We start from the raw sequence: 13,606 nt of genomic DNA on the forward strand, positions 1-13,606 counted from the left end.
TTGCAAACAAATAAAAAAAGGGCCTATGAGATTATTGTGTGGTCGGTGTAAGTGTATTTGTGGACAGACTGTAGCATGCATTGTCAAATACGCTTACATTGGCACAAGAAAAAGGAAAGTCACTTCTTTTTTTAGATCTTGCAAGAGCCACTCAGTCCTCAATTGACGAAAGCCAAATAAGTAATATACACGGTCTATGTTAAGTGGAATTGGAATTAAAAAGGCATCTGCTCAGGTTTTCATCAGTAAACTGTATTAGTGATGCTGTAATCCAAGATAAGACGCCTGCCTTCGTCCCGCCTAATAAATTCCCATTTGAAAGAGTTTTTACATAGCTGATGCGCATTCTCATCATAAGTTCTAGCCATGAACAGCCACTTTGCTCTAGTGCATTGCATATCGCAAGCTTGTACCGTTTCATTTCTTAATTTATATCGCGGCCACACGAACATCGCGCAACGATGCTTGAACGGTTTTCCGAGTGTGAATGGAAGCAGCGATAAGCATGAAATACATTTTCCGGTGCTGTCACTATTTTCTTCTGATCGAGGGGTAGCACGTGGGCTAACGCTTTTATTTTTTTATGCTTGGATGAACGGCTGGACCGGACGAAACAAATTGTGCGCGCGAGCGTAACTTGAGTGGGCTTTGAGCGCTGCCCGATCGATCCGTGTTCACGTCATTCACGCCCTGCACAAAGAACCTTCATGTTAGCGAAGCATTGAGCCTGGTATACTTATCCTTTAATCTGAAATAACGAATTTACTTCGCGCTTTGAGCTTTACTCCCTTTTAGGGGAAGCAGAGCAATGTCAAGCCGCCGGCGCCTCTAAGCAGGGACCGCTGACCGCGGCGTCATCTATCGGCTCGCAGCAGAGCTACTCGATACGCCCGCGCACTGCCGAACATACACCTTAAGAAAAATTAAATTACGGGGTTTTACGTGCCAGAACCACGATCTGATTATGAGGCACGCCGTAGTGGGGGAGACTCCGGAAATTTGGATCACCTGGGGTTCTTTAATGTACGTGCACCTAAATCTAAGCACACGGGTGTTTTCGCATTTCGCCCACATCGAAATGTGGCCGCCGTGGCCGGGATTCGATCCCGCGACCTCGTGCTCAGCAGCCCGACACCATAGCCACTGAGGAACCACGTGGGTTCAGGGCAACACCTAAATGTTCTTACACCGTGCTCCGAGGTGCAAGATCGACCGAGATATTCCCTCTCTTGCTCCCAACTCGTTTTTTTTTTCGCGCATGTAACAGTAACTGATCGCATGCGCACTGGTTCCTGCGGAGGGCCCTCCTGGGCACAGACGAACATTTTGCCTAGGCATATACAGCTTCGCTGTAAAACATGTAGAGCATACCTGATTAAATCAAGCCGGCAGGTGACCATTTGTCACCACCCCGTTTCAGAGGGGATGCCATTAAATCATCATCATCATCACCTGAAGTTTCTCCGGCGTGAGCGACTGCAGAGAGTGACGTTCTTCTTCGGACTTGTGGTCCTGCGAAGCACAAGCTCTCCGCTTTTGCACGGTCCCGCTTTCGCTGTCTGCCTTCACGTTGTCTGTATTCACATTGCTACTGTCGACACCTCTCAACTTTGTTAGCTTTCTTTCTCCGGCATGAACACGCTACGCCGCACCCGTCTTTTCCAGGTAACGGTAAGAGGCAACCGATGACACCCCGAGGGGGATCTAAGTTAATCAGGCGCAAAGGCGCTCGCGCGGACATGGGCGCGCTTGAAAAAAGGGAAGTCCCCTCGTTCGCTCACCGCCGGGACGAGTAGGCGCGGCTGGCGTCAGGAGGTCCAAGGTGTTCATGAGAAATAATAACTACGGCAACTTTGCGACACCACACCCCTATAGAATACAGCTAAGTTTGTGAACGAGCTAGCTTTACTTCTACGTGGCTGCTACCACTGGTACTTGCAAAAAATACTTTTGAAGAATGCTGGTAGCCACATTTTTTGCGAAAGGGCCATCATGCACCCTGTCAGCGAGGGACGATGCAGCAATCTGAGGGGGGGGTCAGGACATCCGCCCTGGATCCGCGCCTGAGCATGGCTAGGGAGGAGGGTAACGTTAATTGTCCGTAGCCCTCTAATACGAGACGCTTCACTAAATTGTGGCGCAATGTTTTACTGTAGCTGTACCCTACGCGTCTACAAAAATTGTCCAAACTGTTTTGAGACCCTTTAAAGGGCAACTCCGGCGATTTTTAGGTGATCACTGATCTTAAAAATCTTTTGAATATATGTATGTTCTCTTTTGCACTTAGATTATCTGTGCCAAAAAGTATGAATGCAAGTCATTGAGTTTCCCAGGACATTAATTTTAAAGATAGGTTGCGTGTTCCTGATGCAGTGCTGTTAATGCATCCTGGGGTTTCTTCGTGGCGTAATGTCGACAGAAAACTATCATCATCAATGGCTCATACCCCTGTAAGGCAGAGGTTACAAGCACTCAGCAAAGTGAAGGGAACAGTGCATACCTTCTTTAGAATCACACATACAGAACAGCATACGTTTCAACAAAGAACAAGCACAAAACAAGCATCCGAACCACATAATTGATGATAAGGCGCCCCTGCGCCTACATGCAATGCGAATCACGCAGCACTCCCCGCATACGTTTCCCAGTAAAGATTACTGTCGTGCAAGCTGCTGCGGCGACGGCAGCTTGACTGTAGCATACGAAGCAAGGAGTGACGTAAACACATGCACTTTCGTACGTAAAAGGAGAACCCACCTAGCAACTGATTTGTGTTATGACAGTGCTATGGGAAGGCCACGCCTAGCGAAGACTCCTGAAGAGCAGCGTTCATAGGAGGCGCCGCGAATTTCTCTTCTCTCTGGTCCACTCTTTGTAGGTGCACGAGGTAGCGGCGCAAGCCAAATTGCAGACCGTCGAAACGTCTTAGGCAAATAATTAGCTAAAGTGCATGTGAATATGTCGCCACTGAACTATTTCAACCTACGTCACAATGGGTAATCGTTCTAGTTGATGTTAACAGCTTCTCTGTCCAACCACCTTCGCAGTGTGCATTGTATACCATTCTTTATTTCGGGATCGGGAAGGGGCTTGCAAGTGACGCCACAATGAAAGTGATGCGTGTTCCTATTACCAAATGGGCGTCAGTGCCCACTGCTTCACTGCGTTCACCGCGGCGGCAGCCCAGCGTCGAAGCGTAAACAAACTCAAACCTCGGAAGCAACGTCAGAGGCCGTGGCCCCGGGTGGCGCCACGCTAGCGGAAGCGGCCTGCGGCGACTCTGACCCCCCCCCCTCCCCTTCTGCGTGGGATATGTTTTTTGCATACGCTGCCCGGTGTTACCCCCTCTGGCTGCGTTATAGGACAAATCCATGCACTAACCGTGGAGAATGAGAATCCTGGCTGGACGATTGCAGCTCCCTCTAATAATTATTGCAGAAAACTATTATGTGCACTGCATTTCGCCGGGTGGCGTGTTCTGACGTGAGGCCATCATGCGTAGGGGCGGCACCAGGACATTTCTGCCGAGACGGGGAGGCAGGAGGAAATATCGAGGGGTCGGTCCCCTATCTTCCTTTAAAGCTGCCCTTGATCATGCACTGTAGAAAGTGCTACCCTACTTCAGGGAAGGCGAATGGTGGTGCCTTTACATACTTAAATTTGAATGTACATAAAAACTTCAATTAACATGGTCATTCTACTTAAGATATGGCTCCGTCAACTCATATGAGCGATGAAACAAGTGTGCGTCGCCATTAAGAGTGGGTTCTCATTCTCCGCAAAGCCTAACCAGATAGAAACAGCCACACTGAAGTGATGAGTCGCAGTGCAAGTGTGGCTGGTGCAAGGTGGCATTACTTTTACCCCTACATAGTGACCTGTGCACCCAGGAAAAGCAAAATATAATAAAAAAGCACTATTTCATATCTGAACCAAACCAGGCGACCACCAAAGCTGACGCTAGTCACCGTGTCATACAAATGAACTGTTATACTGCTGCAGACTGTGTCACGTAATATGCTATAACACGAGTGCCCCCAACAAGCAACACCATAATGCAGTTCAGTGTCCTACTTGAAGGTGCAATCCTCCTTCATGACCACAACGCTCCTGGCCAGTAACAGAACTGATTGTAGCCATTGTTGATTACTATGCTTGCTCATGCTAGACTCCTCCTTCGTTTACCACGACCTCATACTGCAAGGCAGAATCCCAACAGATATCTTGTGCTTACCCGCCCAAACCTGCTAGGATGTCATCATCAGCTTCAAGCATTTGGTTTGCTGTCATAAACAATCCAAAGAAAAAAAAATACTTTTAGATGACTGGGAGAAAATGGTTTATTTCGAGAACTACAATTTGATCATCCATATCACAGAAATTCTGCACAAAGCTCATCTCCACAAACTCTCAATCAAGTAATGTCACAGTTCTTACTGGGTCAAACAAGTCTTCATACTAAATGCATTGGATTTGCATCTCTCAATAGATATTGCACATGCCGATTACAAAGGGGCTATAATGGCACACTCAATGCTTCACAGCTTTTTCACAGACATGTCACTAATTTTCTCACAATAAATGGCAGAAATAGTGCAAAGTAAACACAGAGGATGCCTGAGCACAATACCACGATGGTGTAACTTTCATCATGATGGTGCAATTTTCATTCATCAATGATGTCTTAAGTAACTATCAACATAAGCAAAATTGAGTAGCTTCACCTACTATATTCATATTATTTGGCTATCTCTCCTGGGCTCTCTGTGCAAGCAAATGCCAACAAAGATGGTATTTGTTTGTTTTTTTTCTTCAAGATTTTAGCTAATCTGCTTTTCACAAACTTTCAATAGTGATAGAAATACTTTCACTAAATTACAATGAATAAGCCAGTTAAAGATAGCTCTTCACACCTCCTGTTTACATCTCGGCTAATTCTGGTCACATGGCAACCATGTTACTACACCAGGCCTATCAGACGCACACGAGTGAGCTAGGTCACATCTCAGAAACATTACATTGTTATACTGCCAGCTAAACACTTAATAAAGCTGACACGAGGCTCAGTTTTCAGGTGAAATATTGTCACCCAGCTAGTACAGCTAAAATAGTTGACCAGCGACAGATTGGCAAAAAAACGTCTGCCTTTAGCAATGGCTGATCCTCGGAGAGCGCGCGCAACCACTAACTTCGTCATTCTCGCATTAAGAGGCCAGTGTCATCACGTGCCAACTTATTTCGCATCAATATTATTAGCCATTGGATTACATAAGTTAAGTCAAATAAAGTAGTGATAAAGCAAAACCTATCAGAAATATCAGCAAGATTCTTGCACAGATAAGCCATTTGCTCATACATGTGTTCAATGCTCCTGGTCCTTTATCCACTTCAAAAGAAGGGTTCTAAGATTGACAAAGTTACAGCACTGACATTTCCCTGAAAGTCATTTAAGTTATGCTACTTTGCACATGGCAGAATGACTACTGAATTTTAGACAAGAGAAATGGATGTTCACGAGCTGGACTTTTTGTGCATGACATGTTCACAGACTGAAGAAAAAAAAGAGGAATGAGCAGAACACAGCCTTGTAAATAGCCTGCGTTAGAATGGTATCTATGCACACGTCGAAGTGTTTGAAATGCACTTGGAATGAATGTCTGGTACGAGCACAGGACAGGACATTTTTGAGCAATATACCAAGTCGAGATCCAGTCGATCTTGCGGTGAGGATCTGCATACAGGGGGGCTCCATGATAGAGAAATGGGGGGCGGGGCGTTCCGACAGGTTCTACTGCAAGGGGGCACTACCCCCTAGTCCGAAGGGCTGACTACCCCTCTACTATAGTAAATTAGGCCTTTGTTTCGAAGTGACAAAAAAAGTTTGTGCAGACGAAATGAATCCCAGTGCTTGCCCCCTGCACTGCCGAATACACTTCCAGAGCCCCAGTTTGCACATGATTTACGTATCAAAGTAAGTTTCAGATGCCTTTATCTGGATTCAAAGAATTGTAAGTACTGCATTAATTGGGCCACAGCATTGAAATGTATAGGCATGCTATAAGCAGTGATCTTCAAAAAAGATCTGGGCATTTCAGTGACCCGACATCAGGTCTCAAGATACTCGATCTTTCACACAACTAGAAGTAGACAAGGAATGTGAAGGGAATGCTATTAAAATTAAACCACACAATACTGTTGTTGCTTAAAGCTCGATTAAAAAAAAATGGAAGTGTACACCTACACGTCTACCACGATCACGTAGAACATCATTAAACAAAGGTCTACACCAAAAACGAGTTCCACACCAAAATAGGTTCAGAAAACTGAACTGCAACAAACATATAAACCTTGAATTGACTATCTTTCCCAATGTGCTTCGGACATCATATTCCCATCAAGCTTTGTACATATCATCTTCCACACCAATTACATTCAGCAATCATATCTTTGACATTCATACAACTGCTATATTAGCAACTTAGTAACTATAATTGATGAATCACAATTCAAACTACTAACACTGCCACAGCTGTCTTGCCTATCGAATACTATACACAATGAGAAAGAGACATCAAAATTAACATTGAAAAGAAAGAAACTTAATCGCTTCCTAGTGATTATTTACGCTTGTTTGTGGCAAAACCTCTCCACTGTAAAGTCTCTAATTGTCTAATGAAAGAAAATAATAAGCAACAGTAATCACAGGGCTCCTTAATTCCACCATTTCTTAGAAATATCAGAGTCTTCACGATTTCCGGCGGTGTAAGAAAAGATATCAACTACATTACAAAGCATTGTCATACAAGTTAGCTTAGCCTGGCTAACTCTAGAACCTTGTCAAGTACAACATCAACAGTCTCATCATCATCAAGAAGCTTCCCAGCAACATCATCTTCAAGTACCTTTGTAAAAAGTACCTTGCAGTTTTCTCTGAGCTTATCGGCAAGAGAGTCAAACTGAGACTCAGATGGGCTGCAGCCACAGTGACGGATCACAGCCTCCAACAAGTCACTTAAGTGTGCACTGGGCCACCCAAATCTCTTGAGTATGGGTTTTTCAATTAGGAAGCAGAGAAACTCCTCTATGCGGTTTTTAAGACCATCGCAGTTTTCCTCCGACTCCTGTAATGACTCCTCACTTTTAAGGCAAATGTTGCTTTGCATAGAGCTTGCAGAAACATTAGATGTAGATGAATGTTTCATTGCCATGCTTTGGTTGCCTACAGTGCAAGCATTAGCGCCGTGCTCTTGAGACAGGAGCGCTTCTCTTACACCGTTCTCATGGAAACTTTTATCTTCAAGAGCAACCAGACTTTTATTCTTACAATTTTCATTCATACCTGATGGCTTAACATACAATGTTTTACCATGTAGATGGCTGTCATTAGTGTGAGTTCGGTGGAATGCATCGTGTGCTGTACGTTTGTCACCTACAACATTATGCTTATGCTGTTTTGTCTCCATACGAGCAGCCGTACTGTAGGAGTCAGGCGACATATCTAGCGTTGACTGATGAGTTATCACAGAGTCGTTTAAGAGTGCATCTTGAGCGAAAGCACGGGGGGGTGACAAACTGCCCGAGCCCATCGTCATGAGTGTCAAACTGCTCCATGCCGGGTTGAGACCACCTAGAGGCTTGCCGATAAGGCCATGCCTGTGCTCCTGGTGGGTGGTGAGATCATCCTTGCGAGAGAACATCTTGGCGCATAAGTCACATTTAAACTTGCGCTGGCCTTCGTGAACACACAGCACGTGCTCTTTCATGCGGGCCTTGCGGGAGAACATGTGCCCGCACACGCGGCAGGGAAAACCATTGCTGCCCGTGTGAGTAACAAGGTGGGCTTGAAGTGCCACAGCCTGGATGAAATCCTTGGGGCAGTGGGGACACTTGTGAGCACGAATGCCTGTATGCGTGGGAATGTGCCTGTTGAGCGTGCCTTTTAAGGAAAATCTGGCTGGGCAGTGGGGACATACAAAGGGCTTTTCCTCCGAGTGAGAAAGCTTGTGCTTGTTTAGAGCACCCAGGGAGACAAAAGTCTTGGAACACTCGGTGCAGGTGAACGGTCGCTCCCCAGTGTGGGTTCGTTGGTGAATCTTCAACTGAGACTGCGACCAAAGGAGACGACCGCACTGGTTGCACTCAAACCGCTTGAGGGGAGACGTTTTGCAATTTTCTGATGCCATGCCATGCACAGTAATGTGGTAGTCGAGTTTCGCCTGAAAGAGTGCCCACATGTCAACACCATTCACAATCTAGAAAAGTGGCACTCTCATGAAAATGTACGAGCTACAAAAATAAGGTGGAGTTCCATGGTAAATAGAACATAAGGTCATACAGAACTTGTAGCAGACATTTATTCCTAGGGCTACTAATTCATTCCTTCTTTGCAGTGTTCTAGTACCACACTGTAGCAGCATTTTTCAAGATGTGTCTTCAAATTCCCGAATGCTGACAGGCAAACATAGGGAAGAAAACACAGCATAAGCGCTGCTATCAACACACTGTGCAGCATTTTTCAAGATGTGCCTTAAAATTTCCGAATGCTGACAGGCAAACATAGGGAAGAAAACACAGCATAAGCGCTGCTATCAACTGAAGGTTTATTCAGGAAAACATGGGTTATATAACCAAAAATGTTAGTACATGAACTTACATGCGAATGCATGTAAGCATGCTTGAATTTTGGAGCGGGATGATAGCCACACATTCCCCATCCTGTATCAGTTTGTGACCTAGCCCTGTTTGGACCAACATACCTGCTATGTTCGTGTTATTGCTGTATAGGTATTCTTCGCATGTTAGTGCATGCACAACTTTTTTCCACATATCACTCAATATTTCCCTGAAATAAACCTTCAGTTGATAGTAGTGCTTATGTTCTGCAATTTTTATTGCGTGTTTGTCTGTTTATGCGCTAAATGTTTTTACACAGTATTGGGACAGCCCTCACTGGTGGGCAAATATTTATTACCAATGCAGAAAAAACGCTTACCTTCGAGGAAAATATTTTGCCACATGTAGGACACGGCAAAGAAAGCTTCTGTTCTGCAGAGCAGACTGCATTTTGCAGGTGCCTCACCAGGTGATATTTTCGACCAAACGCTTTGTTGCAGACAGGACACAATAATGGTGCTGAGGCTTTTTTGCAGTGTATAAGGCTTGTAGAACTGGGCACCTGTTCAGACTTCACAGTGTTCGATTTACATGCGTCCTCCTTTCCATTGCATGGATGGTCACCCTGAATTCAAACAAAATGGCAAACAAATCAGCACTGATAAAGGTTCAACAGCTCCTTCGTCCCAAAAACCGCTTTTCTATAAGAGAGTAGTATGTTCAAAATTAAACACAAGCAATGAATGGGATTCCACTGTGGAAAAAGCAATTAGTTCATTAGAGCTTGTTCAGAATAATTCAGTTCGCTTCATATTTTGCAGTTACAATATAAACACAAGTATTTCTGCTATGAAAACTAGCAGAGTGCTCACACCCCCATCGCCTCATCGTGGATATGTTTTAACTATTTTTACCAAGCTGTACCATCATTGAACACTGCACAATGAACGTACTGCTCAATTGTAACACGTTTCCTTGAATCAATCACCGATCCAAGGGTGGCCTTGGATTATGTCACACTAAAGCTTACCTTTTTTTAGTTTAGTTCTTTTTGCTCATCCGTTCACTGGAACCACTGTTCAGCTGAAATTGCATCTATATATAACCAATGACTTCGAGCAGCTATAGCTAATATTGTGCAAATGGATGTCTCTGTACTCTAAATTTGTAGCCAACTCCACTTATGTATATATTGTGCATTTTTGTAACCACTTCTTGACTATGTTGTGAAGCACTAGCCGGAACTGTGTAATCAGAAGCCTCTGTATTTGGTTTTTCTAGTAGCACTGCATTTTCATTCATACATTTGTGTTTGCTGCAACCACTCTCCTCCCTAATGCGTATGGCCCTGAGGGTATAGTAAATAAATAATGCCTGTATGTACCGTAATTACGTGCAAAGCTAAAGTACATCAAATTAATTTTGCTAAGTTAATCAGCAACCACAACCCTAATTACAGTGAGTAAAGGAGCACCAGAGTGCACCACAGTATGCCAGTGATTGCCTGAATATTGCGAGATTGACTTTTATCAAGTAAATAAAGCTCGTTTCGGAGGTGTCAGAAATTTACCAGGAACACCTTGTGTACTGCGCCCGTTGGTGAACTCACAAAATGCTGCTAGGAAATCCTTAGGCAATTACATTGCAATATACAATAATAAATCTAAATTCTATTCCTAATTTTGTGTACATGTTATTACGTTTCTCTTTTTATTGTTCTTAAGATAAATAAAGCAGAACTCTGACTTCTTTCATTTGCTTATGATTTCAGCACCTGCCAACATAGCCATGACACTGCAGTTCAACAAAACTGAAAGCACAACAATTTGAATCTTTTTGGCAGTCATCTCTGACCTGTAAAAACCAGGCCATGCCTCTGAGGCCAAAGTTTAGTTAGGAGAATGGGACAATTAACGAGGGGCTTGAGAATAGTAAGTTTAAAACCAAATGAAATATGCATCACATAGTTATGTCACTAAATAAAACCCAAATATGAACCGAATATTTGTTCCACAAGTCAGCTGGTTTCAATAAAGTGCTCGAGTTCTGCAACATTTTGCTTGAAACATAAAACTGTTCTCAACATCAGAATGCTATGCTTTAAAATAAGTTCCGATACAGCAGTGAGTGTACAGAGTATTTGAGGTCCTGTTTTGTCGCTGTGCACTGAAATAAGCTCCCATATAGCAGAGACTATAGTATTCAATGCACTATTTTGTCACAATCTCTTAAATAAAGGTCAGGAATTAAAATTAAAGCAACACGTTTTAAAAATTGCAGGTTCCCGAGCAAGGCAAGAGTACCAGATTATAGCCGAGAGTATGGTCAACAGAACACATTGCGATAAAATGCAATAGATAAACCAAGCCCCTAACTGTATTATAATACGAGATTGCTTGCACATGAGCATCGGTGTGACACGAGCAATAAGCATGAACATCGCACTAAAATAAAGATTGTACCCACAGTAGCACACTATCACCGGGTATGCTTTAGATTCGGGTAGTCTAAGGATGGAAATGAAAACAATAAATCCCTCGCTGTTGTTGCTTTTTCTAATGCTTCCATATTGGTGCTAATTATTCTAAATCTATTCAATAAATATGCAGTGTTTCGAACATTAACTATTAATTTGAGCACCGAGTGAACCAGAAGTAAATCGATTTCTTATTCAAGGTTTTCAAATATTTGCGCACCCCACTGTTAACATAAAGTACACAGAAGCAGCACTAGATATATCAAATTATTTTGCTACAAAATACCTAGATGTGTAGCAAGATTCAAGACTGCGGTGAAAATTGAGCTGGAAGCAAAAAAAAAAAGCAGAAAATGCACATGCATGCGAGTGATGATCGGCATTTCCTGTTTATTATTACTAATGTGTACCGTTGCTCTGTGTGCACCTTGAGAAACCCCAGGCACAAGGGCGTATGGTGCGCAGCAGTAAAGCAGGACAACAGATAAAGATTGGTTTAAACTTTCCCCAATAATGTTACCACATACAGCTTGTAAAATTATTTGGAAAATTATTAACACCGATTTGTATATGGCATGCACAATGTCAACAATGTACTTTGAGTCGGGTATTCAACAAACTTTCCCAGCCAACTTTAAGCATGACTCAGCCAAGCGGGACAGGCAAAGTTGAAAGCAACACCTAACTAGCACATGTGACCATTCGCAAGTTGCACAAAGCTGCTAGGTTAGTTAACAAGTAGTTCACATGGTAATTCGTGCACAGCACTACAGACCACCGAGCACGTACAAACTTTTTCTTACAGCTGGCAACATCCAGCTGATTGTACTTGCAACAAAAACAATGGAATACCAACTAGTTCAGTCCGCCACCATTCCGATTCCCAGGTGGTAGAAATTATTCCACAGACCCACACTGCAACGCGCGAGTTGCCTTTGGGACACTAAAACAGCAAAAATTTAATTTACTCCCCTTCTGCTAAGCTAATTCACTACTTCATATGCAGCAAGAAATTTCGTGTGTGGCTGATGGTATAGGCAGAAAGTTTCAGTGGTTGGTGTGCTATACTTTTTATGAATCACAGGTATATAGATATATCTGCTTTTTCTCAGGTGTTTCTCAGGGACATGCAGTACACAGCACAGCCTTGACTAAAGAAACATTCCTCAGGTGCTTGATTTCATAGCTTATGTATATTTTACATTAATTTTCCAAGTAATGTTATTTGCATGCAGCCTGTAAAATTATTTAGAAAATTATTGAACCATTGATTTGTCTATGACATGCACAATGTCCACAATGTAGTGTGAATCAGGTATTTCGACAAACTTCCCCAGACAACTTCAAATATCTCCCAGCCAACTGCGACAGGCAGAGTTGAAACCAACATCTAACTGTACACATGTGACCATTCGCATGCTGCATAAAGCAGCTATGTCAGTGAACAAGTAATTCACGCATTAATTCGTGTGTAGCACTACAGACCACATGGTACAGTCAACTACAAAATTTTACGGAACACAAGATCTGAGAAAAAGCTGAATATCTGCGCAGCCTCACCAACGCAGCCTAGTATTCGCATTTACAGCCTCTACCAGTATATGTGAACAACATTGTGATGATCGGTTTTACTGACTACTGTTACAGATTGCTCGGAAATTGAACGTTTTCTGAGGTTCCGTGGTCCGTAAACTTTTGTGGTTAACTGTACATAGGAAGATTTTCTTACGGCATGCAACATCCAGCTGATTGTACTGCACGTGTTCATTGACCACTCTCACTGCTTCCATAACACTCGAACACGGCGCGGAACGTCGTTCTACGTCACCTTTGTCGGCATGATGTCCAAGAGCGTAAGCGCTGGCTGACAATCTTTTCTTGAAACGTGATCGAGGTGCACTATGGCTGAAATAAAATCACAATACCTGTTCGTACGACACGATCTCATTTGAGCGCTCAAACGAAAAGCACTGAAATGAATTACTTGATTAAGCAGCCGGCGGCAAATAATTCATCACCTTAAATAAGAGGAAATAGACAACGCGACAAGGCAATGGAAATCGACGAATGCTAACACACACTTTATCAACTTCGCGATTTATGGCAAGCACGCAGTCACAAACGCTGGTTGTGAGCATAGCATTGCAAGTTCGATCAATCCCTCTGTGAACTGTATTTTCTGTATTGTTCCGTCGAAATAGTGTCAATCTGGGTAATGCGCATATTCGATGCGTTCTCTCTCGTGCTGCGAACTTGCTAAGGCCAGCACAATGCCGTTTACGTTTTGGTGCTAGAACGCACTGCAGAGAGCGGCCACTGACAGTTCCGAAACAGGCAGTTACTTTCGGCGGAATATCACGCCTATCACACATTTGCGCAAACTGGGCGATTCGATAGCACTCACAATGTCAAAGACACGGCAGATGAGATGTAGCATGTCGATGCTTCTCGTGTCACATGTCCGGACGATCGACACAAAGGCGAGGCAGATACGCGAGAGCTGACAGGCTCTCGTGC

The 13,606-nt window shown here is 43.5% G+C and overlaps 1 protein-coding gene across 2 annotated transcripts; it reads right to left on the minus strand.

Moving 5' to 3' along the window:
• Positions 1-4,315: 4,315 nt before the first annotated feature.
• On the minus strand, positions 4,316-13,606 carry LOC119455450 (zinc finger protein 98). Of its 2 annotated transcripts, XM_037716852.1 has the most exons (4): positions 13,494-13,606; positions 12,918-12,994; positions 8,993-9,238; positions 4,316-8,216 (listed from the first exon to the last, which is right to left on the minus strand). In XM_037716852.1, exons 2-4 carry the CDS (start codon positions 12,927-12,929, stop codon positions 6,807-6,809), a joined length of 1,668 nt encoding a protein of 555 aa, XP_037572780.1. In that variant the 5' UTR covers positions 12,930-12,994; positions 13,494-13,606; the 3' UTR covers positions 4,316-6,806. The 2 variants fall into 2 exon arrangements, with proteins under 2 accessions (XP_037572780.1, XP_049524750.1); XM_049668793.1 differs by lacking the exon at positions 13,494-13,606 and having other exon boundaries at positions 12,819-12,965.

This window comes from Dermacentor silvarum, chromosome 6 (genome assembly GCF_013339745.2).
Source record: "Dermacentor silvarum isolate Dsil-2018 chromosome 6, BIME_Dsil_1.4, whole genome shotgun sequence".
NCBI lineage: Eukaryota > Metazoa > Arthropoda > Arachnida > Ixodida > Ixodidae > Dermacentor > Dermacentor silvarum.

Coding starts and splice junctions, on each gene's coding strand:
- LOC119455450 (XM_049668793.1), bottom strand. CDS start 12,857: ATGAACACGTGCAGTACAATCAGCTGGATGTTGCATGCC. Junction 9,239..12,818: donor TCAGCTGGATGTTGCATGCC/GTAAGAAAATCT, acceptor GTTTGAATTCAG/GGTGACCATCCATGCAATGG. Junction 8,217..8,992: donor GCAAAATATTTTCCTCGAAG/GTAAGCGTTTTT, acceptor GCACTCTTTCAG/GCGAAACTCGACTACCACAT.